This window comes from Bufo bufo, chromosome 5 (genome assembly GCF_905171765.1).
Source record: "Bufo bufo chromosome 5, aBufBuf1.1, whole genome shotgun sequence".
Classification (NCBI taxonomy): Eukaryota; Metazoa; Chordata; class Amphibia; order Anura; family Bufonidae; genus Bufo; species Bufo bufo.
This window is the reverse complement of record NC_053393.1, coordinates 507653749-507678507: the sequence shown is the minus strand read 5'-3', so window position 1 is coordinate 507678507 and position 24759 is coordinate 507653749. Positions and strand designations below refer to the sequence as shown.

The window sequence follows — 24759 nt, the reverse complement described above, 5'->3', positions numbered from 1 at the left end:
TGTCAGTAAGAAGTGCCTCTTTTCTCCCCCCCAATATGTGCCAGTATAAGGTGCCTCTTCAGCCCTTTCCCTTATATGTGCCAGTATCAAGTGCCTCATTTCTCTCCCCCCCAATATGTGCCAGTATAAAGTGCCTCTTCCCCCCCCCCTCCCTTATATGTGCCAGTATCAAGTGCCTCATTTCTCCCCCCCCCAATATGTGCCAGTATAAGGTGCCTCATTCCCCCCCTTCCCTCCCATATGTGGCAGTTTCAAGTGCCTCATTATTCCCCCCAATATGTGCCAGTATGAGGTGCCTCTTTCCCCCCCTTCCCCCATATGTGGCAGTTTCAAGTGCCTCATTCCCCCCCCCCCCCATATGTGCCAGTATAAGGTGCCTCTTTCCACCCCTTTCCCCATATGTGCCAATTTCAAGTGCCTCTTTTCTCCCCCCCCCAAATATGTGCCAGTATAAGGTGCCTCCCCCCCCCTTCCCCCATATGTGCCAGTTTCAAGTGCCTCTGTGGGAGGCGTATCGTCATCGTCCTGAGTTTCCCCCCAGCCACCCACCAATGATGGGCCCGAGCTGCTTTGGGTGCCACCCCGCTGTGAACATGCTTCATCCTCATCCTTCTCCACCTCCTCCTCATCCTCCTCGTCCTCCAGTAGTGGGCCCTGTCTGGCCACATTTGTACCTGGCCTCTGGTGTTGCAAAAAACCTCCCTCTGAGTCACTTCGAAGAGACTGGCCTGAAAGTGCTAAAAATTACCCCTCTTCCTCCTCTTCCTCCTGGGCCACCTCCTCTTCCATCATCGCCCTAAGTGTTTTCTCAAGGAGACATAGAAGTGGTATTGTAACGCTGATAACGGCGTCATCGCCACTGGCCATGTTGGTGGAGTACTCGAAACAACGCAACAGGGCACACAGGTCTCGCATGGAGGCCCAGTCATTGGTGGTGAAGTGTGTCTGATCCGCAGTGCGACTGACCCTGTGCGTGCTGCAGCTGAAACTCCACTATGGCCTGCTGCTGCTCGCACAGTCTGTCCAGCATATGCAAGGTGGAGTTCCACCTGGTGGGTACGTCGCATATGAGGCGGTGAGCGGGAAGGCCGAAGTTACGCTGTAGCGCAGACAGGCGAGCAGCGGCAGGGTGTGAACGCCGGAAGCGCGAACAGACGGCCCGCACTTTATTCAGCAGCTCTGACATGTCGGGGTAGTTGCAAATGAACTTCTGCACCACCAAATTCAGCACATGCGCCAGGCAAGGGATGTGCGTCAAACCGGGCTTGAGGCTCACCGGCAGCAACCACTCGTCGGTCTGTTGTTCTATACCCCGCCACAACTCCTGTGCGGTGTGGGGCCTGTCCCCCAAACATATGAGTTTCAGAATGGCCTGCTGACGTTTACCCCGGGCTGTGCTGAAGTTGGTGGTGAAGGTGTGTGGCTGACTGGATGAGCAGGTGGAAGAAGAGGTGGGAGGAACCTGAGTAGGAGGAGGAGGAGACAGGAGGCAAAGAATGTTGCCCTGCGATCCTTGGCGGCGGAAGGACATGCGCCAAACAGCTCTCCGCCTGGGGCCCAGTTGCCACTACATTTACCCAGTATACAGTTAGGGAGATATAGCGTCCCTGGCCGTGCTTACTGGTCCACGTATCTGTGGTTAGGTGGACCTCACCACAGATGGCGTTGCGCAGTGCACACTTGATTTTATCGGACACTTGTTTGTGCAGGGAAGGCACGGCTCTCTTGGAGAAGTAGTGGCGGCTGGGAACAACATACTGTGGGACAGCAAGTGACATGAGCTTTTTGAAGCTGTGTGTGTCCACCAGCCTAAATGACAGCATTTCATAGGCCAGTAGTTTAGAAATGCTGGCATTCAGGGCCAGGGATCAAGGGTGGCTAGGTGGGAATTTACGCTTTCTCTCAAATGTTTGTGAGATGGAGAGCTGAACGCTGCCGTGTGACATGGTTGAGATGCTTGGTGACGCAGGTGGTGGTGTTGGTGGTACATCCCATGTTTGCTGGGCGGCAGGTGCCAACGTTCCTCCAGAGGCAGAGGAAGAGGCCGAGGCGGCGGCATCAGCAGCAGCAGAAGAGGCCGAGGCGGCAGCAGCAGAAGAGGCAGCAGGGGGAGCCTGAGTGACTTCCTTGTTTTTAAGGTGTTTACTCCACTGCAGTTCATGCTTTGCATGCAGGTGCCTGGTCATGCAGGTTGTGCTAAGGTTCAGAACATTAATGCCTCGCTTCAGGCTCTGATGGCACAGCGTGCAAACCACTCGGGTCTTGTCGTCAGCACATTGTTTGAAGAAGTGCCATGCCAGGGAACTCCTTGAAGCTGCCTTTAGGGTGCTCGGTCCCAGATGGCGGCGGTCAGTAGCAGGCGGAGTCTCTTGGCGGCGGGTGTTCTGATTTTGCCCACTGCTCCCTCTTTTGCTATGCTGTTGGCTCGGTCTCACCACTGCCTCTTCCTCCGAACTGTGAAAGTTAGTGGCACGACCTTCATTCCATGTGGGGTCTAGGACCTCATCGTCCCCTGCATCGTCTTCCACCCAGTCTTGATCCCTGACCTCCTGTTCAGTCTGCACACTGCAGAAAGACGCAGCAGTTGGCACCTGTGTTTCGTCATCATCAGAGACGTGCTGAGGTGGTATTCCCATGTCCTCATCATCAGGAAAAATAAGTGGTTGTGCGTTAGTGCATTCTATCTCTTCCACCCCTGGGGAAGGGCTAGGTGGATGCCCTTGGGAAACCCTGGCAGCAGAGTCTTTAAACAGCATAAGAGACTGCTGCATAACTTGAGGCTCAGACAGTTTCCCTGATATGCATGGGGGTGATGTGACAGACCGATGGGCTTGGTTTTCATGCGCCATCTGTGCGCTTTCTGCAGAAGACTGGGTGGGAGATAATGTGAACGTGCTGGATCCACTGTCGGCCACCCAATTGACTAATGCCTGTACCTGCTAAGGCCTTACCATCCTTAGAACGGCATTGGGCCCCACAAAATATCACTGTAAATTCTGCTGGCTACTGGGACCTGAGGTAGTTGGTTCACTAGGACGTGTGGCTGTGGCAGAACGGCCACGTCCTCTCCCAGCACCAGAGGGTCCACTAACACCACCACGACCATGTCCACGTCCGCGTCCCTTATTAGATGTTTTCCTCATTGTTCCCGTTCACCACAATTTTGAGAATGGCAAATTTGGGAATAGTTTTTCAACCCAGAACAAAAAGTCTGCTTTTACGGTAACTACAAATAACTTAACCAGCTAAAACAGTACAGATTTGGTTGAATAGAAATGTCAGGCCTGTTTTTTTTTTGCGCTATGTGACAGGTATAGGTTTAATCACAGAATCAGACTTCTATCTGCACGGTAGCGTGTGTCTTAGGTTTTTCTGAATGACACTATCAGCACCTTCAATGTAAGATATCCTTTTTGGGATAGATTTCAAGTAGGCCTCATATACCAGAACCTAGTTATTTTGAGAATGGCAAATTTGGGAATAGTTTTTCAACCCAGAACAAAAAGTCTGCTTTTACGGTCACTACAAATAACTTGACCAGCTAAAACACTACAGATTTGGTTGAATAGAAATGTCAGGCCTGGTTTTTTTTTGCGCTATGTGACAGGTATAGGTTTAATCACAGAATCAGACTTCTATCTGCACGGTAGCGTGTGTCTTAGGTTTTTCTGAATGACACTTTCAGCACCTTCAATGTAAGATATCCTTTTTGGGATAGATTTCAAGTAGGCCTCAAATACCAGAAACTAGTTATTTTGAGAATGGCAAATTTGGGAATAGTTTTTCAACCCAGAACAAAAAGTCTGCTTTTACGGTCACTACAAATAACTTGACCAGCTAAAACAGTACAGATTTGGTTGAATAGAAATGTCAGGCCTGTTTTTTTTTTGCGCTATGTGACAGGTATAGGTTTAATCACAGAATCAGACTTCTATCTGCACGGTAGCGTGTGTCTTAGGTTTTTCTGAATGACACTATCAGCACCTTCAATGTAAGATATCCTTTTTGGGATAGAATTTAAGTAGGCCTCATATACCAGAAACTAGTTATTTTGAGAATGGCAAATTTGGGAATAGTTTTTCAACCCAGAACAAAAAGTCTGCTTTTACGGTCACTACAAATAACTTGACCAGCTAAAACACTACAGATTTGGTTGAATAGAAATGTCAGGCCTGTTTTTTTTTTTGCGCTATGTGACAGGTATAGGTTTAATCACAGAATCAGACTTCTATCTGCACGGTAGCGTGTGTCTTAGGTTATTCTGAATGACACTATCAGCACCTTCAATGTAAGATATCCTTTTTGGGATAGATTTCAAGTAGGCCTCATATACCAGAAACTAGTTATTTTGAGAATGGCAAATTTGGGAATAGTTTTTCAACCCAGAACAAAAAGTCTGCTTTTACGGTCACTACAAATGACCAGCTAAAACAGTACAGATTTGGTTGAATAGAAATGTCAGGCCTGGTTTTTTTTTTTGCGCTATGTGACAGGTATAGGTTTAATCACAGAATTAGACTTCTATCTGCACGGTAGCGTGTGTCTTAGGTTTTTCTGAATGACACTATCAGCACCTTCAATGTAAGATATCCTTTTTGGGATAGATTTCAAGTAGGCCTCATATACCAGAAACTAGTTATTTTGAGAATGGCAAATTTGGGAATAGTTTTTCAACCCAGAACAAAAAGTCTGCTTTTACGGTCACTACAAATAACTTGACCAGCTAAAACAGTACAGATTTGGTTGAATAGAAATGTCAGGCCTTTGTTTTTTTTGCGCTATGTGACAGGTATAGGTTTAATCACAGAATCAGACTTCTATCTGCACGGTAGCGTGTGTCTTAGGTTTTTCTGAATGACACTATCAGCACCTTCAATGTAAGATATCCTTTTTGGGATAGATTTCAAGTAGGCCTCATATACCAGAAACTAGTTATTTTGAGAATGGCAAATTTGGGAATAGTTTTTCAACCCAGAACAAAAAGTCTGCTTTTATGGTCACTACAAATAACTTGACCAGCTAAAACACTACAGATTTGGTTGAATAGAAATGTCAGGCCTGTTTTTTTTTTTGCGCTATGTGACAGGTATAGGTTTAATCACAGAATTAGACTTCTATCTGCACGGTAGCGTGTGTCTTAGGTTTTTCTGAATGACACTATCAGCACCTTCAATGTAAGATATCCTTTTTGGGATAGATTTCAAGTAGGCCTCATATACCAGAAACTAGTTATTTTGAGAATGGCAAATTTGGGAATAGTTTTTCAACCCAGAACAAAAAGTCTGCTTTTACGGTCACTACAAATAACTTGACCAGCTAAAACAGTACAGATTTGGTTGAATAGAAATGTCAGGCCTGTTTTTTTTTTGCGCTATGTGACAGGTATAGGTTTAATCACAGAATTAGACTTCTATCTGCACGGTAGCGTGTGTCTTAGGTTTTTCTGAATGACACTATCAGCACCTTCAATGTAAGATATCCTTTTTGGGATAGATTTCAAGTAGGCCTCATATACCAGAAACTAGTTATTTTGAGAATGGCAAATTTGGGAATAGTTTTTCAACCCAGAACAAAAAGTCTGCTTTTACGGTCACTACAAATAACTTGACCAGCTAAAACAGTACAGATTTGGTTGAATAGAAATGTCAGGTCTATTTTTTAGGCGCTGGGTGACAGGCTCAACTTGCCCCTGATGTAGTATATGGCCAAAAAATAACCACACTGTTGATGGTTAAATGCACTTGGGTGACACAGGCTCAGCCTGCACCAGATGTAGTATATGGCCAAAAAATAACCAGACTGTTGATGGTTAAATGCACTTCGGTGACACAGGCTCAGCCTGCAGCTGATGTAGTATATGGCCAAAAAATAACCAGACTGTTGATGGTTAAATGCACTTCGGTGACACAGGCTCAGCCTGCAGGTGATGTAGGATATAGCACAAAATAACCACACTATTGATGGCTAAATACACTTGGTGATAGCTTGTGCTGGCGCACCACAAGTCACAAAATGGCCGCCGATCACCCCAGAAAAAAAGTGATCTAAAAACGCTTCAATGATCCACAGCTGCAGATCGATCACAGAATGAAGTCTTTTGGAGGAGTTAATCTGCCTAATCTCGCCCTAACGTTGCAGCTGCAACCTCTCCCTATGCTTGAATCAACAGAGTGACGTGCAGCGCAACGTGACCCAAGCTTATATAGAGGCTGGGTCACATGCTGCACTGGCCAATCACAGCCATGCCAATAGTAGGCAAGGCTGTGATGGTCTCTTGGGGCAAGTAGTATGACGCTTGTTGATTGGCTGCTTTGCAGCCTTTCAAAAAGCGCCAAGAAAGCGCCGAACACGGACTTTTACGAAAATGTTCGGGTTGGGGTCCGTGTCACGGACACCCCAAAATTCGGGTTCGCTCATCCCTAGTCCTAGGTTTAAATTCGACCAAGGACAACATCTGCATGGAGTCTGTATGTTCTCCCCGTGTTTGTGTGGGTTTCCTCCGGGTTCTCCGGTTTCCTCCCACATCCAAAGACATACTGATAGGGAGCTTAGATTGTGAGCCCCATTGGGGACAGTGAGTGATGATGATGTCTGTAAAGCGCTGCAGAATATTTCAGAGCTATATAAGTGAGTAAAATAAATAGATATGAGATAGATTGATTGATTGATTGATATGAGATAGATAGATAGATAATAAGACCTGTTTAATAGATTAAAGGGACAACAAACTCAATAGTTTGTGAACATCAGCTCTGTTTCAAACATGGACAATAAGTAAGTATGTGAAAAATTTTGCTTTTGGCCATGTAAGAAATAGAAGGAATATATATGTAAGTAGTGCGTGCACAAACCCACCTTGCTGCAAGACTAAATTGTACAAACCGTATTCCAAAAAAGTTGGGACACTAGACAAATCGTGAATAAAAACTGAATGCAATGATGTGGAGGTGCCAACTTCTAATATTTTATTCAGAATAGAACATAAATCACGGAACAAAAGTTTAAACTGAGAAAATGTACCATTTTAAGGGAAAAATATGTTGAATCAGAATTTCATGGTGTCAACAAATCCCAAAAAAGTTGGGACAAGGCCATTTTCACCACTGTGTGGCATCTCCCCTTCTTCTTACAACACTCAACAGACGTCTGGGGACCGAGGAGACCAGTTTCTCAAGTTTAGAAATAGGAATGCTCTCCCATTCTTGTCTAATACAGGCCTCTAACTGTTCGTCTTGGGCCTTCTTTGTTGCACCTTCCTCTTTATGATGCGCCAAATGTTCTCTATAGGTGAAAGATCTGGACTGCAGACTGGCCATTTCAGTACCCGGATCCTTCTCCTACGCAGCCATGATGTTGTGATTGATGCAGAATGTGGTCTGGCATTATCTTGTTGAAAAATTCAGGGTCTTCCCTGAAAGAGATGACGTCTGGATGGGAGCATATGTTGTTCTAGAACCTGAATATATTTTTTTGCATTAATGGTGCCTTTTTCAGACATGCAAGTTGCCCATGCCACACGCACTCATGCAACCCCATACCATCAGAGATGCAGGCTTCTGAACTGAGCGTTCAGAAGCCTGCAACTTGGGTTGTCCTTGTCCTCTTTGGTCCGGATGACATGGCGTCCCAGATTTCCAAAAAGACCTTTGCCACACTCCATTTTAAATGATCCCTGGCCCAGCGAAAACGCCTGAGCTTGTGGATCTTGCTTAGAAATCATGAAATACCCAATCATGTTGCCAATTGACCTAATTAGTGTTAATTGGTCTTCCAGCTCTTCGTTATGCTCAAATTTACTTTTTCCAGCCTCTTATTGCTACTTGTCCCAACTTTTTTGGGATTTGTTGACACCGTGAAAATTGGACTCAACGAATTTTTCCTTTAAAATGATACATTTACTCGGATTAAACGTTTGATCTGTCATCTACGTTCTATTACAAATAAAATATTGACATTTGCCATCTCCACATCATTGCATTCAGTTTTTATTCACAATTTGTTTAGTGTCCCAACTTTTTTGGAATCCGGTTTGTAGATCGATATGACCATTTTAAAATAAGGCCAAAATCAATGACATAATCTGCTTCAAGCTCCAGTGTATCTATGTCTAACTATCACTGGAAACTCTTAGCAGCAGCAGCCAAGATGGATTACCAAAAGACCATGCCCATATTACCACCGATGTAACCTTACAACTCAGCTATTAATAATACTCTGCTTAAAAAATAGTGCACGCAACAACCAATGAAAAGATTCTATCAACTGGTAAATTGCATGGTCAAGTCTTGAGAAGAACTCCGGTGACAATGCACATACCGTACATGGGAAGAAATTTATTGCCAGGCACCTAGTTTGGCCTTGACCCTCACCTTGTCCATTCCCTAGTGGAGCAATCACCTCAATTAGCGCTTCCCCAAGGCACATTATGGAAAGGAAGGAACACATAAAGCCACATGTATATGTCACATGTAAAACACTGGTTGTCTCTGGGTGTGCTTCCCTGAAAGTAGAGTCCAATATACACACACAAAATAGGAGATTTGAAAATCTATCACAGAAAGTTCTGGTCCGGAGTAAGGGGTCTGAGGTGGCCCTTTAGAGGGATGTTACTGTACATGAGAAGATGGAATACAGGGGCTGCAAACTCCATTAGTTTTGAACCGTATTTGTGTTATAGAAGCTGGGAATTTTATGGAAATACACAGAAGGAGACTCATTCATAACCTCCATCAACTAGCCATGGCCAAGGTTACCAAGAATGTCTGTCTCTGCAAATAATGTCTATTCTATCATATAACTGTACATTATTATGTGTTTTACAGTTTACAGGGGTCACATTGTACGGAAAGAAATTCATGCACAATCCGAGAAAACTGAAGATTTCATGATCAAGTTCCAAGCACGTACGTGTGTATTTTGCTCCCATTATACTAATCCTAAGGGGATTTTTTTCTCAAACCAAAGGAATGTTTCCAGTGCCATTTTATCATGATATATGTATGTGTTTCAGGTGCCAGAGGATACTTGGTCCGGAAGAAACTGAGCGACATGTCAAAAAAAGAGAGCGATGCAGCAACTACGATCCAATCGCACTATCGTGGCTTTAAGGAGAGAAGGAGTTTTCAGAGAAAAAAGTAAGAAATGAGGTCATGTCAAAAAGGTCTAATGTCCACTTTTATCTAATGCCTCTTTTTTCCAAATACTTGAGCTACATCCAGTACTGCAGTTGAGTCAAAAAGCTAATGTTTTGTAAATCCGACACCTGCATAGGTAAAATACTGCAGAGTAGTAAAGTCGAATAAAGACATAAAAATACATATGGTCGTGTGCATGAGCCCTTACAGAGAGCATTGCCCCACAGAAGATTGAAAACTCATTCCAAGCATACCTGTATGTTCTTTGTGTCTTTATTCCGTGTCCAGAAACAGTGCTTTTATTCTGCTAAAATATGGCTCCCAAGCAGGCTTGGACTGGCCCACAGGGGTACAGGTGAATCCCCAGGTGGGCCCCTGAGCAAGTTGGTCCCCTAGTCTCCCACCCCCTGCACAAGTGGCACATAACACAGTAGACTTACCGCACTACATACATATGTTCAATGTACAGAACCTCATCCAGCCTGTGTTCATATAAAACACCTCATAGATTATTATAAAAACTCCCCAGTTTATTATTATAGACCCGATCAGAGCTGAGATTACTTCTAGGTAGAGAGGAAGGCCACCATTGTCCTCTTCTCCCCTGGACTTACCTTCTCAAAGTTGCTGCAGGGACCTCCATATTCAATCATCTGGTAGCCTCTTGCTGCTGTGTGAGCAGGTCATATTAGAAAGTATCCATACGGTATGCCCCCAAAATATATTTTACTGGTGGGCCCTAAGCACCCCAGTCTGACACTGCTCCCAAGTGCCTGGCTGGGTGGGTTTCACTGTTCCCAAAGAAAACCAGAGCACAGGGGGTGTTACAAAGCAGTGCACAAAGGATTCAGCTCCGCCCCCTGGTTCTCCAATTTCTCATTTGGATATGATAAAAAACACAGATTTATTTGCATCTGTTTAGCATACAGACAAAAGAAAGGTATAGCTTTAATCAGCGTGCTGAGCCCTACCAGCCGGTATGTCTAGTTTAATAGGGTTAATCCTGGTGACAGATCCACTTTAAGAAGAGGGGAGGGCTGCTCTAGCTGCTCATATCATATCTGCAAAATAATTCTAAAATTTTATTTGGCACATAATAGACAGGACAACACCTATCCATTTCACATATGGGTATAGTCGACATGGGTCTCCATAGTCTGGCTGACCCAGTGCATCCATACATTTCAAAAATAACTATTCATCTAAATGAGTAGCCTGTTTTCCCTGCAGCAGCCATTGTTGATATGTATACCTAGACTTCCTCTGGTAATAATAACTGTTAGGAGAAAGAGAGTTTGGACCTACAGTGATCAGATGGCTTCATGTTAGAAAGGGTTTGGTTTTTAGAGACATTCCCTTTAAGCAGGGACGGACTGGGAACTTACAGTGGCCCTGGGAAAAAAAACGAAGTGGACCCATGTTGTAGGGGTGTCCACATTGACAGAAGGCGGGGTAACACAAATAGACAGAGCCAGCAATACCATAACGCAAAATACTGTCCCGGCAGAAACATATACCACAGAGCAGCACAATATATTGCCCCAAAAGCTGTCCTTCTGTTGTGTCCATCATTAGATGTCATTTTATGTCCTCCGCCAGTTGTCTCTGATTAATATATGGAGCAGGGGGCTTAGGAGGTGAGATGTGGGCCACATTAGGGTTAATTACCGCTGAAGGCTCATTATGTTCCTGGCCAGTGGCAAAGAGGAGGGCTTGGATGGCCCCATGGGCATTGCCCCACCAGGAAATTTCCCTGTAAGGTCTATAGCCAATCCGCCAGTGCCTTTAATTAAGATAAATACCTTATTTCTGACATTAACGTGTTAACACAATCCTGTTTTGGCAGGGAATCATTGAAGAGAAAACAATGTCTAACTACTGATGAAGTGACGAAGAGTGAGGAACCAGAGGAGACCACACCAGACCTTAACAAACCCTATGAAGGTAAAAGTGAAGACGAAGCAGCCATTGTAATACAGAGTCATTTCCGGGGACATCAGCAAAGGAAGCAAATAAAAGAAGGACGCCAAAAAACACAAAATGAAGATAATACCAAAATGCCTGACAATCAAAATGACGATGATGTGAATATAAAGGAAGAGCAAAGTGAAAATGAAAAGGATGATGAAGAAGAGAGTAAAGCAGCCTTGGTCATCGAAAGCAACTACCATGGTCAAAGAGAAAGGAAGAAACTCCAAGAGAAGAGACAGGGAGGTGTGCCCAATACCGGTGAAAACGATGACCATCCAATCTCTCAGACTGATGTAAATTCCAACAGACATAGCAATGGACATCCGGAAAATGATGATGAAGAAGAGAAAGCAGCCATTGTTATACAGAGTAACTACCGTGGTGTAAGAGAAAGAGAAAGACTGAAGAAGGAAGGGAAACTGTCAAACAAAAACAACACATTGGAAACAAATAATGGGGCGAGTGTACTGAAAGAAATGGAAGATCTGGCATTCTTCACGGAACAGGTGAGGACAAAACTGGTAAAGTACGTGTATATACTACGAAATGTGCTCAAGATTTTTACGCTGGCAGCCTGTGTCTGTCTGTCCTGTCTGTATGTGTGAACCGGAGCTTAGTTCAGTGTATCTCACCTCAGGTTCAGCACTGCAGGGGTTACAACTTTTCTCTCCTTGTCCTGTGTATCGCTGTCCTGGCTAATTTGTTCATCAACTTGTCTCTCTTACACTTTGGGTCCATTAAGATGACCATATTTTTGGGTTCGCCTCCGATTTGCAATTTTGCGGAACAGGTGTGGTCCCATTCATTTCAATGGGGCCGCAAAAGATGCGGACGGCACACTATGTGCTGTCCGCATCCATTCCGCCATTCCGCGGCGCCACAAAAAATATAGAGCATCTCCTATTCTTGTCCTTGGAAATGCAGAACGCACACGGCCGGTATCCATGTTTTGGGAATCCACAATTTGCGGAACGCAAAACACTTACGGTCGTCTGAATGGCTCTTTGCCTGATTAACAAATTTCCTGCTAGGTTCTGCTAGTCTGCTTTACCTTGATATCTGCACTGTAATCCGTTTACTTGTCAGTATTCTGACAGTCGCCTTCCTGGACTTTGACCTCAGCATGTTCCTGACTACTAGTCAGCCTGATTCCTCTGGTACTTAATATCATGTAGGGCTAGCTCAGCTGACTGTAATGATACCTTTAACTTGCTGATCTGCTGCTTCGTTTTGGAGAAAATATACTTTTAATCCATATGCAAATGAGCACCTACCGCACCAAGGTTGGTCCCAAGCCACTCTATGCACCCTTGCTCCTCCTGCTTCCTCTGCCAGCCCTAATATCTCCTTCTTAGCTGTTAGGGCCCGGTTCCTGCATAGTCATTTTGACTACACAGTAATTATACTTTATATCTTTCCAGATCGCCAAATTGTCGGAAAACTATCTAATGTTGCAGCAAAGGCTGAATGCTATGATTCTGTCTAATCAGCTGAGTCCTGAGAGAACGGCAGTGTTAATGAAAGAAGAGATAATGAAAGGGAATGACCCGCAGAAAAATGACACAGGTAAGGTAGTTCAGTCTATGAAAGCACAGGCTAAAGCTGACCAATCATACGTGTTTTCTGAATAGGGAGAGGGGCATTAACCACTGCCAGATACGTCTGGCCGCAACTTATCTATCCAAGAGAAAAAGATAGGACATGTTGAAATCCAACAACCCAATCCTTCTCTCCTCCAACATCTGCGATCAGAGGAATTGGAAGACTCCTATACAAATTAGATGTTCCTCAGGTCCTGCGGAAATTAGCAGGCTCAGCCAATGTTATTCTAATAAGTATGGTCCGGCTAGGAAATTCTCACTGATGAGCGAAGATTGAAGTGGTAATAATGTAGGAATCCCTGGTTCAGCTTTAGACTCATTGCTCTCTCTACCCACTACATTTATTAATTTAATTTATTACAAGTGTAAAATAAAATAATATTACATGATGTGGTAATGTACTAATCTCATCCAACCAACTGCCATAACAATAAAGTCCATGATGGAGCCAGTGTAAATGCTGCTCAAGATGAGCACAATGCAAATGGTCGCCCAATCCATCTGTGTACTTCGATCAGCCAATTTGCCTGGTTTTCTGGCCAATCAGATGACTAAGAGCTCTATTGGAATCTCTCAGCTGCACATGTCTACTGGGTTCTGTTCAGTGATAACTGAACCTGCTTTTGGATTTTCCCCTTATCGTTCTGTATATCTGTTTCTGACCCGTGGATTGTTTACCTCTATAGAGGTTGTTGTATATTATTATTGCTGGTTATTGACTTCTTCCCTGTTTACGATGTACCGTACCTTACCTCGATTGGTTACACTCTCCACCTGCTTCCTCTACTAGTTGGTGTCTAACTTTCAGTGGTAAAGTCCAGATCCCTGTATAGGGGTAAAGGGTAAAAACTGGTAACCTTTAGATTCTGTTAACCAAAGTGGCCAGCCTAAGTCCAACTGTGAAAGCACCTTTACTAGTAAGGGAGCAAACCATAACAGATGTGTGGTGAAGCAAAGGCTTTGAGTTCTACTTAGAAATTAATATATACAGTACAGACCAAAAGTTTGGACACACCTTCTCATTCAAAGAGTTTTCTTTATTTTCATGACTATGAAAATTGTAGATTCACACTGAAGGCATCAAAACTATGAATTAACACATGTGGAATTATATACATAACAAACAAGTGTGAAACAACTGAAAATATGTCATATTCTAGGTTCTTCAAAGTAGCCACCTTTTGCTTTGATTACTGCTTTGCACACTCTTGGCATTCTCTTGATGAGCTTCAAGAGGTAGTCCCCTGAAATGGTTTTCACTTCACAGGTGTGCCCTGTCAGGTTTAATAAGTGGGATTTCTTGCCTTATAAATGGGGTTGGGACCATCAGTGACGTTGAGGAGAAGTCAGGTGGATACACAGCTGATAGTCCTACTGGGTAGACTGTTAGAATTTGTATTATGGCAAGAAAAAAGCAGCTAAGTAAAGAAAAACGAGTGGCTATCATTACTTTAAGAAATGAAGGTCAGTCAGTCAGCCGAAAAATTGGGAAAACTTTGAAAGTAAGGGCTATTTGACCATGAAGGAGAGTGATGGGGTGCTGCGCCAGATGACCTGGCCTCCACAGTCACCGGACCTGAACCCAATCGAGATGGTTTGGGGTGAGCTGGACCGCAGAGTGAAGGCAAAAGGGCCAACAAGTGCTAAGCATCTCTGGGAACTCCTTCAAGACTGTTGGAAGACCATTTCAGGGGACTACCTCTTGAAGCTCATCAAGAGAATGCCAAGAGTGTGCAAAGCAGTAATCAAAGCAAAAGGTGGCTACTTTGAAGAACCTAGAATATGACATATTTTCAGTTGTTTCACACTTGTATGTTATGTATATAATTCCACATGTGTTAATTCATAGTTTTGATGCCTTCATAGTCATGAAAATAAAGAAAACTCTTTGAATGAGAAGGTGTGTCCAAACTTTTGGTCTGTACTGTACATGGTGGCTTTTCTATGTGCAGTGTGCCAGTGTCTACTGCATAAGGAGTTAAAGGGGTTTTCCGAGATTTTTATAACTGACGACCTATCCTCTGTATCTGATCAGTGGGGTACCAACACCTGGAACCCCTGCTGATCACCATTTTGAGAAGGCATCGGTGCTCGCAGTAGTGCCACGGCTTTCTCTCAGCTCACCAAGCACAGTACTGTACATTGTACAGCGGCTGTGCTTGGTATCACAGCTTAGCCCCATTCACACCAATGGGGCTGAGCTATCCAGAGGATTATAGGTCATCAATTAAAGGGAACCTGTCACCTCAAAAATGCATCTACACCTGCCAGCAGTACCTCATAGTAGCCCGCAGCCTGTTAATAATCGTATGTTTCATCCTGTTTTACGATGCTGCGTAAGTTAAAAAAACACAGTTTTATTCTCCATCAGCGCTATAGTGCCGGCCAGCTTGAACTCAGCGGACTCTTTGCTTCAAGTCAAGGTAACCACGCCCCCTTACCGTCCCCTCTTGCCTGAGAGTGGCAGCCTGCAGTGCAGCCGCGATTCCCCAAGTCTCACGCAGGTTCCCTTTAAAAATTCTCAGAGGATCCCTTTAAATATGTTAAATTGTGTATTCATGATGTGGGTTGAATTGTTGTCCTGAGAATGTTGAATATGGTGTTAACTAGAAGCTTTTAGTAAAAGTTGCTATGTGGGGCTGTTCTACCCATCACCTCTACAGGGGCTGCTGTTCAGTTTAGTTGTAGTTGGAGATGGAGCAGTGAAGGAGATGGACACAAAGCAGCAGGGAGCAGCCAAGGTACAGGAGGATACAGTGCCTAACACCAGCCTCTTAGGAAGAAAAATGACATATTCTCTAATGTTCAGCAGCCATTACAAGTGAAAATGTTGAAGATACAAGCCAGTAAAGGCAACACATGTATTTTTGCTATGGACTTTACTGCAATTTGGTTAGGTTAGAGGCTTCAGCCTTCCTTTCGAACTAGAGAGACAGAGTGGCCATCTGTTAAAGAACTACTCACCACCACAGTTGGGCATTGTGGTGCCACTGATTGAGAGAGAGAGGGAGAGAGAATTGCACCATCTGGCTGGATTAGAGAGAAAATACAGATATATTGGAAAATAATAATAATCTTTGTTTATATAGCATCAACATATTCCACAGCGCTTTACAGTTCAGGAGTTCATGTACAAACCGTCATAAATAACATAGCAACAGACAAGTCAATAATTACAACAAGAGGAGGGAGGACCCTGCTCACAAAAACTTACAATCTATGAGGAGATAGGGGTGTCACAAAAGGTAACAGTGCTTGTTTGTACAATGGTCCAGCCATCTTGGGAAAATAGGGGAGCAGATATAAAGCTACATGAGCCAGTAACCAACAGATATCCGTAGTGCTTGTGCGTGCCTCGTTGCGGTGGATAGTGGAGGATCCAGTTCAGAAAATGATAATAAATGGGCTACAGTATATGGAGAGGAGTTAGATCAGGGGATGTGATAGGCTACCCTAAAAATATGTGTTTTTAGGGAGCGCCTAAAACTGTGTATATTGTGATTTAACCTAATTTTTTGGGGTAGAGCATTCCAGACAACTGGAGCAGCTCGGGAGAAGTCTTGGAGCCGGGAGTGAGAGGTTCGGATTATGGCGGATGTCAGTCGTAAATCATTTACCGAGTGAAGAGCACGGGAAGGGTGGTAGATAGAGATGAGGGAAGAGATGTAACTGTGTACAGCACTATGGAGAGCTTTGTAGGTGAGGACAAGCAGTTTAAAATGTATTCTCTACTGCATGAGCAACCAGTGCAATGACTGGCACAGGGCGGAGGCATTGGAGTAGCGGTTTGACAGATAGGTGACCCTGGCTGCTGCATGAAGGATAGATTGGAGAGGGAAGAGTCTGGTAAGGGAGAAGCCAATTAATAGTGAGTTACAGTAATCGAGGCAAGAATAGATCAAGGAGACAATGAGAAATTTTGTTGTTTCTGTAGTGAGAAAGGTGTGGATTCTAGAGATGTTTTTGAGGGGCAGGCGACATGAGCGGACAAAAGACTGAATAGAGGGGGTGAAGGAAAGATCAGTGTCGAATGTAACACCAAGACAGCATGCATGCTGCCTAGGAGTGATAATGGTGTCACCCACTGAGAGGGAGATATCAGGTTTGGGTAGGTTAGTAGATGGAGAGAACACAAGAAGTTCTGTTTTTGAAAGGTTAAGTTTCAGATAGAGAGAGTACATGATGTTAGAGATGGGGGAGAGACAGTCACTGGTGTTCTGTAATACAGTAGGGGTGATGTCGAGGTATAAAGTGTATAGTTGGGTGTCATCAGCATACAGATGGTACTGGAAACCAAATGTACTGATGGTCTGTCCAATTGGGGCTGTGTAGAGAGAGAAGAGGAGGAGGCCTAGGACTGAGCCCTGAGGAACCCCAACAGATAGAGGGAAAGGAGAAGAAGTGGAACCAGTGAATTATACACTGAAAGAGTGGTCAGAGAGATAGAAAGAAAACCAGGAGAGACCAGTGTCCTTTAGGCCGATAGATTGGAGCATGGGGAGTAGGAGATGGTGGTATACAGTGTCAAAACCTGCAGAGAGGTCAAGGAGAATGAGCAGAGAGTAGTCACCATTGCATTTCACTGTCAGGGGGTCATTTGTCTTTTTGGTGAAGTCAGTTTCTGTAGAATGTAAGGTGCGGAAACCAGATTGTAATGGATCAAGGAGAGAGTGAGCAGTGAAATAGCGGATGAGGTGAGAGTAGACCAAATGCTCCAGAAGTTTAGAGATGAAGGGAAGATTGGAGACTGGTCTGTAGTTAGTTGTGTAGGATGGGTCAAGACTCAAGAGAAACTTTTTTAATAACGGACTAATGATATAGCTTTTTAAAGAGTAGGAGAAAATACCAGAAGAGAGAGAGAGGTTGAAGATTTTTTTTAGGTGAGTGATGACAGCTGGAGAGAGACACTGGAGTAGGTGTGAGGGAATGGGGTCAGAAATACATGTGGTAGGACGAGAAGAAGAAAGGAGCCTGGAGACTTCTTCTTTTGTGACTTGGTCAAATGTGGATACTGAGCCAGAAGAGATGTGGGGGGTAAGGGGATCAATAACACTTAGTGGCTGGGAGCTGATTTCATGCCGGATGTTTTCTAATCTCTCTGTGAAGTAGGTGACCAGGTCTTCAGCAGAGAGGTCTGTGATAGGTGCCTGAACTTTAGGACTGAGGAGGAAGTGGAAAGTGTCAAAGAATTTTTTTTGGTTGTTGGACAATGAGGAGATTAGGGTGGTGAAATAAGTCTGTTTGGCGAGGTGACTCAGAGAGAATGTCAGGACTGTCTACTACCCCATATTCAGTCTCGGGATAAACCATCCACCGCAACTGTTGATAAGAACTGTGCCTGCTTCTGAAAAGCATGTGTATTTGCAATGTGCCAAAGGTTATCAGTAACGTACTGTTTACTTGTTATATCAAATCAGCCTCATCATTGTGGGCTGTTGAGTTTCTATTTCCATCTGCCCGCAAATCACCAACACCAAGGGCACCCCGAACCACCATCTAGCAGGAGACCATCACCACGGTGTGCCCCAAGAGGAAGAAAGGGTGTATCCTTCCCTTCAATGTGTGTGTATGGTCCAGGGAGTGCTAGAGCAGGATTTCCACCACCACAAGTACTACCACCCCTTTCAGCACACAAGCACTACCACTCCCATCCTCTTCACCAAGTCTCCCCTGCAGGCTACCGCATATGCTCCTTATTAACAGAAGTGAATGAATGTATTCTCACAGTCTCACCAATCGTCTTTAAATTTGGACTGGTATTAGTATTTTTCTCAGTGTCCTGTGTACCATACAGTGTAAAGTTTAACAGAAGTTTGGAGCCTGTATGGAAGTCATTTTCAAACAATTCCCAGTATTTGGTAAGGGTATGGTCACACTGTCTTTTTTTTCAGTTTGGATTTCGGGGCATATTCCACTCCATAATCTGCGCTGAATTTTCTCATAATTCACCCTCTATTGTTTTAAAAGCGAAAGCCATGCTGTAGTTTATATGACATGGATTTTTCAGTGCTTGGTTTGTAAAGCCACATTACGAAAAAAATAAATAAAGAACTGACATGTCCCTTCTTGGTGCGGTTTCTGGATCCACAGCATGACAGATTATAAATCCCAGAAGTAAATCCAACGGTCAATCTCAAATTTCTAGCACGGATTCCACAGCTAATACACATCAGATTTTTATGGTGTGAATTTAAAGGGGTTATCCAAGATCTATAATGCTCCCCCCCCTCCCCCCATATGCCCGGGAGATTCTACTTATCTCGCTCTCTGGCACCCGCGTTGCTTCTGATACCGAAACGAAGATGCCGCTGCTGCATCTCCCTGTCGCGCGGATGAAAACATCTGGCGTCGAAGAGTGGGGGGGGGGGGGGGGGTGAGCCTTCCTAGCATTGCGGGTGATGCTAGGGAGGCTCTTTCCCACCGTGGCCTGCTATTGGTTGCCCGACGCCAGATGCTTTCATCCGCGCGACGGAGAGATGCAGCGGCGGCCGTGCAGGTATGATAAGCGACGCTGGTGCGGGGACTCTGGGGGGGGGGGGGCATTATAAATCTTGGATAACCCCTTTAATTGTCTGAACATAAGAGTGTGACAGTCCCTTGGGAGTCCGCTGTAGATGCATTGCCCCCATACATACTTGCATACAAATAATTTAGGGTCTTATAGCAAGGACAGTGCTGTTACCTCAATCATGCGGTTTTGCTCACCGTACTTGCTTCCATTAATAGAAGTGGGTGGTAAAATGTTCCTAGTCTCACCTGAGACCTGTAAATGGGATAACCTTTGCCTGGTACTAGTATTTTTATATGCGTTTTGTATACTATACTGTATACTCTAGAGCAGATGTTGGAATCCATAAAGTGAATGTAGAGCCCATTTCTTTTGTACGGTCACCATGCCGTCTGCCTAATTTAATGCAAAATACCGTGTACTATTTCAAATATATCACCTGCTCTGCTTCCAAAAATAAATTAACATTTTCAGAAAAGCTTCTCGCAATCTTTGTTCTGGTGCTCTACTTGTGCGCTGCTACTGTGTCAAGGCGATATCTGAGGGTATTTACAGGTTCATTTCATTTTTTTTTGCTATCTTCTGTCAGATTCCATTATTGGAAATGTTTTAAGGCAAAAATTGCTGCTACCTGGCAGCTTTTCAGCTAATGCAATGAATCCATTTCCTTTCCTTCGTTATTTATAGATCAGATTGCAGGAAAAGAAAATGGTTTTAAAAATGTGAGATGTGCTCGCATCCAGATTATAATAGACAGTGTTGGGTTGTTTTTTTCTGGAGATAATAAAAAAAAAATTATTGTATGACCAAAAGCAAATTAAATAAATTATTCATGGCGGGATGGTGGAGGGCAAAATATATTACAGAAAACTTAAAGCAAGCCTAACATAGACATATTAGTGCATGAAAGGTAAGTGTAAATGGATGGTGAAAGTGATCGAGAATTGAATCCAAAAAATATGGTTTATGATTTTTGGTCCCACCTGATTTATGGTTCATGGATCTGCAAAAAAAATGGATGACATCCGTGTGACGTCCGTGTTGGATCTGTTTTTTTTTGTGTGTGGATCAATTGTGACAGTGCCTGTCCTTGTCCACAAAACGGACAAGAATAGGACATGTTCTAATTTTTTTGCAGAACACACATGTGGACATACGGACACGGAGCCATTTCCGTTTTTTTTGTGGCCCCATTAAAATAAATAGTTCTGCATACGGGCCGCAAAAAAAAAAAACGAGACGGACACAGACAAAAAATATGTTTGTGTGCATGAGCCCTTACAGTCAAATTTCTGTAAACTGAGATCTGATTATCCAGAACGGATCAGGTCATTCGACCCTCAGGTGGGCCAGGATTTGTGGCCATAATATGGGTGTACAAATGTGTCCTTTTTATGCTCGTGTGAGACTGTTCTAACTCTGACAGGCAAGGGTTAAGATGATTTGGTTAAAAATACCACAGAGCAAGAGATCTATGAAGCTGTTGGCTTGGCTCATGGGCCATGCGGTCAGTCACAGAAAGACATTTGTGGGAAAATGGCCTTAGGGAGGAAGCAGTGACCGTAATACTCATAACCTTTGCCATTCTTGAACATATTGGGCATATTTACTAAAGTGTTGCAACCTATTTTCATGAGTAAAAAGCCTGTTTCCCACTGTCTTATTTTTTAAGTCTCATTTGCCAACCTGTTATTGCGTCTGTTTTGGAGGCATTTGTGCCTAATTTGAGTTTTATGAAAAATGTTAACTTTTTTCTGACTTTTCCGCCTAATTTCCATCCTATTTATGTAGGTGCATCTTACTTTGCGCCAGATTTTGTTATAAAAACTGTCTAATTTCTACGCCACCCCAAGGTTGGCATACTTTTCTGTCTGTGTGGTGAGTTACGCCACAATTTGCCTACTTTCACGGATATGTGCGCCATAATTCAGCTCACTTGCTCCACATTTTCATGTGCATACTATTTCGACCAGTTTAGTAAATTTGAATCTGTCTTACAAGAATTAGGCCTCATGCACACGGCCGTTGTTTGGGTCCGCATCCGATGCTCCGTTCCGTGGCCCCGCAAAAAAAATATAGCATGTCCTATTCTTGTCCGTTTTGCCGACAAGAATAGGCATTTCTACAATGCGCCGCCCGTTCCGTAAATTGCGGAAGGCACACGGGTGGCTTCCGTTTTTTGCAGATCTGCGGTTTGCGGACCGCAAAAAACCTGAACGGTCGTGTGCATTAGGCCTCAAACCAAAAAAGACAAACAAGATTTAATAAGGGATAATAAATGAGGCGCAAATTGAAGACAGACTTTTCCAATACGCCTGTTTTTTTACTTTTCCAATATGCAAGTTTTCTGTTAGTCCAAAAATAGGCCCTCTTATTAAATGTGCCCCACCGTCTGCTTATACTGGTCATTGCTTACAGGAAGGGAAGGCAAAAAACACATCCATCGCCTGAGTGAGCCCTGAATCCTGTTAACGCCACAACACACCATCACACCACACCATGACTACAACCAATACCACTGTATAGTGACTGAATATTACCTAGTATTATTCTAGTAACAACAGAGATACTGTATCCGTTGCATCTTGTTAGACAGTAATAATGCCCAACATATGGCCCTTTGAAAGTGATAATATCCCATGAGTGCCCCTAAAATGTAATAATGCTCACTAAGTGACCCCTATAAATTACTGCTTCCCATGCACCCCATAGTAATAATGCCCCTGTGTCCCTTGAATAAATAAAAATGTCCCTATCTGCCCTCCCTGAATAAATAACAATGCCCCTTGTTACCCGTGAATAAATAAGAACCTTATGTCCCCTGAATAAAGTATAAAAAGAAGAAAAACATAAACCTTCCGCTCACCTTACCGCTATCCCTGGATGAGTGAGGCGACTAGCTAGCATGCAGCAATGCAATGACTTCATTGTGTTCCCAATGCTGTGGAACTGAGGTCTTGTGTGTGATTCTAAAGTGGTCTGAAAATTTTCCAGTGTCTCAGTTTTAAAGGATTTTTATATTGATGGCCTATCCCGGGGATAGGTCATCAATATGAGATCGGTGGAGATCTGATTTCCGGTACCCTGGCTCATCAGTTGTTCCAAGAGGCCATGGTGCTCTGCAAGAGTTTAGGCCTCTTCCTAGGCCATGTGACGTCATTTTAATAGGGCACATGGCCTAGGTATAGCTCAATACCATTTACGTGAATGGGCCTGAGCTGCAATACCAAGTACAGTGGCTATGCTGTGGCAAGTGCTGTGCTTGGTAAGCTGCAAGGAGGCCATGGCAATCACTAGAGCTCCAGTGAGTGCCGCAGTTTCCTCAAATAGCTGGTAGTCAGACTCCTACAATCTCATATTGATGACCTATCCTGAAAATAGGCCATTCATATGAAAATCTCGGAAAACCCCTTTAATGCTGGCTGGGCTAGTTGTACAGTGCCACCTCCTCTGAGATGCTGCAGGTCACCATTTCATGTCAGGTGTGGTCCTGCTTCAGACACTTCTGTGTCATGCAGTGGAGTAAGTAGAAAGGACTGGGCAACTTCTTTGCAACCTCCTCCTCTCGTGCAACCCCCATTCCTGTGGCTGGTCAAGATTGCTCTCTCAGACCAGTCCCGGCAGCTGCTCCATCTGTTTCCTACAGGTATATACTGTATGTCATGTCACTGTATATACTGTCACTGTATATAATGTTATTGTATAATGCTGTTGAGGAGGCCCAGACAATAAAATCTCATAGTCCCCCTCCTGGATCAGCCCCTTCTGAGTTCAGGCCACGTAGCAGCCCCTTCCCCTGCTTCCCCTATAGCTACGCCCTTGCTACCATGTCTACAATACACAGACATAGCTAGGGGGGACTACCATATCTGAATATTTTGCCTTGGTAAAAGAATACCTAGCTCCACCTAGATACACTTAGTCTGCTGTCCACAAAGGGAACAGGCGTCCATACTTTTAGTAGTCCTAATGTACAGTATGTAAGGTATACATAAACAAATCCTAAGATTTGTGTTATGAGCAAGGCCTGTTTAGGAGTGTTCAAACTGGGCAACTGCCCAGGGATTCCATTTTCCAGGGTCCTCATTTTTAATTCCTCAAAATAACCCCACTCTGGTAGTATGGCGCTGCAGTAACTCGGTGCACCTCTGTGCTGCATATACTTTATATACAATATGCTACAGCTAAATTTACATACCCAATTCACTGTACCGTATGTGTCATTTTACAAAGGACTGCATAATTATGGACTACGAGAGAAACAGTGAATGGATGCATTGAGCTTTTCTTCACCTTTGTATTATGGCACCGACATAATGAGTTGTGTAGTGGAGTATAGAAAACTGGAGAGTAATGGGAATATACCATAGGGAAGCCATTACTGTCACCTGGATATTCTAACATAAACCAGTTCCCTGCTGAGTGCCTTCTCTGCCCTTCTGCAGCTTTCTCTACCATTCACGTAATATTTCAAAGTGCTGATTTCAGTGAAATGGCCGAGCATCTGCCAGCAAGTAAACTGTAAGAGGATTTAAAGAAATTGCTGTAATGTCATCTCAGCCAACAGAGAGAGCAGCGTGCTCCTCTAATAGTTTGTGGGGGCTGCACGGTTCTGCTGGGTAATCATAGATGGTATTAGTCATCCGGCTCGTGCCTTGTGATGTATGAATCACCTCCTGTAAATGTACGTTATTCTCCACTGTCAAACTTCTTTGTTGATAAATGAACTACTACTAATGTGTCTGTCCGTGTTCTACATAATTACACATTATCACTGTGCCTTGATGATAATAAGGGACGTCTATGTAGGCTGCGATTCGGTGCTGCTCAGCTTTTAGTGCCACCACACTCAGCGGCAAAATTTACTATACAGGAAGGCAGAAAAAGAGAAAAAAGGACCTTTTGGTCTGCCTTTATGTGTTTTTTTTCTCATATTTAGATATTTTTTTTCTTCTCTGTTTTATTCGTGTTTTGAATAATTTTCTTTGTCTTAGGATGGGTTTTTGTCTATCGCAGTAATAAATATAATTGGTGGTGTTGAGCGAATCGAAGTCCACATAGTGGACTTCGATCCGAATTTTAGGATAAATTTGCTTTGCTGCAGAGCCGAATTTCCATGTGCTTTGTGGTAGCGAATCGATTTAACCTGAATCAGTGTAAAAAAACAAAACAAATCATACTAACCTGATCCATTTGCTCGTGTCTGGCCGGCCGCCGCCATCTTGCTTGAAGATCTCACACAAAATCACATGCATGGTAACATATGACGTCACTTTGCCAGCCAGCGTGATGGATCAGGTATGATTTTTTTTTATTTTACACAGTTATTTATATCAGATGCCGCGATCATGTATGAGCATGGCATCTGAGGGGTTCAATGATTGTGCCGCTCCCTGTCATTGCACTCACTACTTACAAAGAAATGCGCTTCGTGACAAAGTACTTCATCACAAAGCGAATTTGTTTGTAAAATTCAGCGTAAAAAGCAGCCAAATTTAATTTTTGAATAACTTGTTCATCTCTAACTTATAACTTATTATTGATT

General features: G+C 43.7%; 1 protein-coding gene across 1 annotated transcript in view; it reads left to right on the top strand.

The window, feature by feature from the left end:
* Positions 1-24759, top strand: part of MYO3A (myosin IIIA) — a 269541-nt gene that overhangs the window by 208614 nt on the left and 36168 nt on the right. The window contains exons 27-30 of the mRNA XM_040434050.1: positions 8823-8903; positions 9011-9134; positions 10981-11611; positions 12527-12671. Of these exons, the coding sequence (XP_040289984.1) occupies positions 8823-8903; positions 9011-9134; positions 10981-11611; positions 12527-12671 (981 nt within the window). The remainder of the gene's footprint in view (positions 1-8822; positions 8904-9010; positions 9135-10980; positions 11612-12526; positions 12672-24759) is intronic.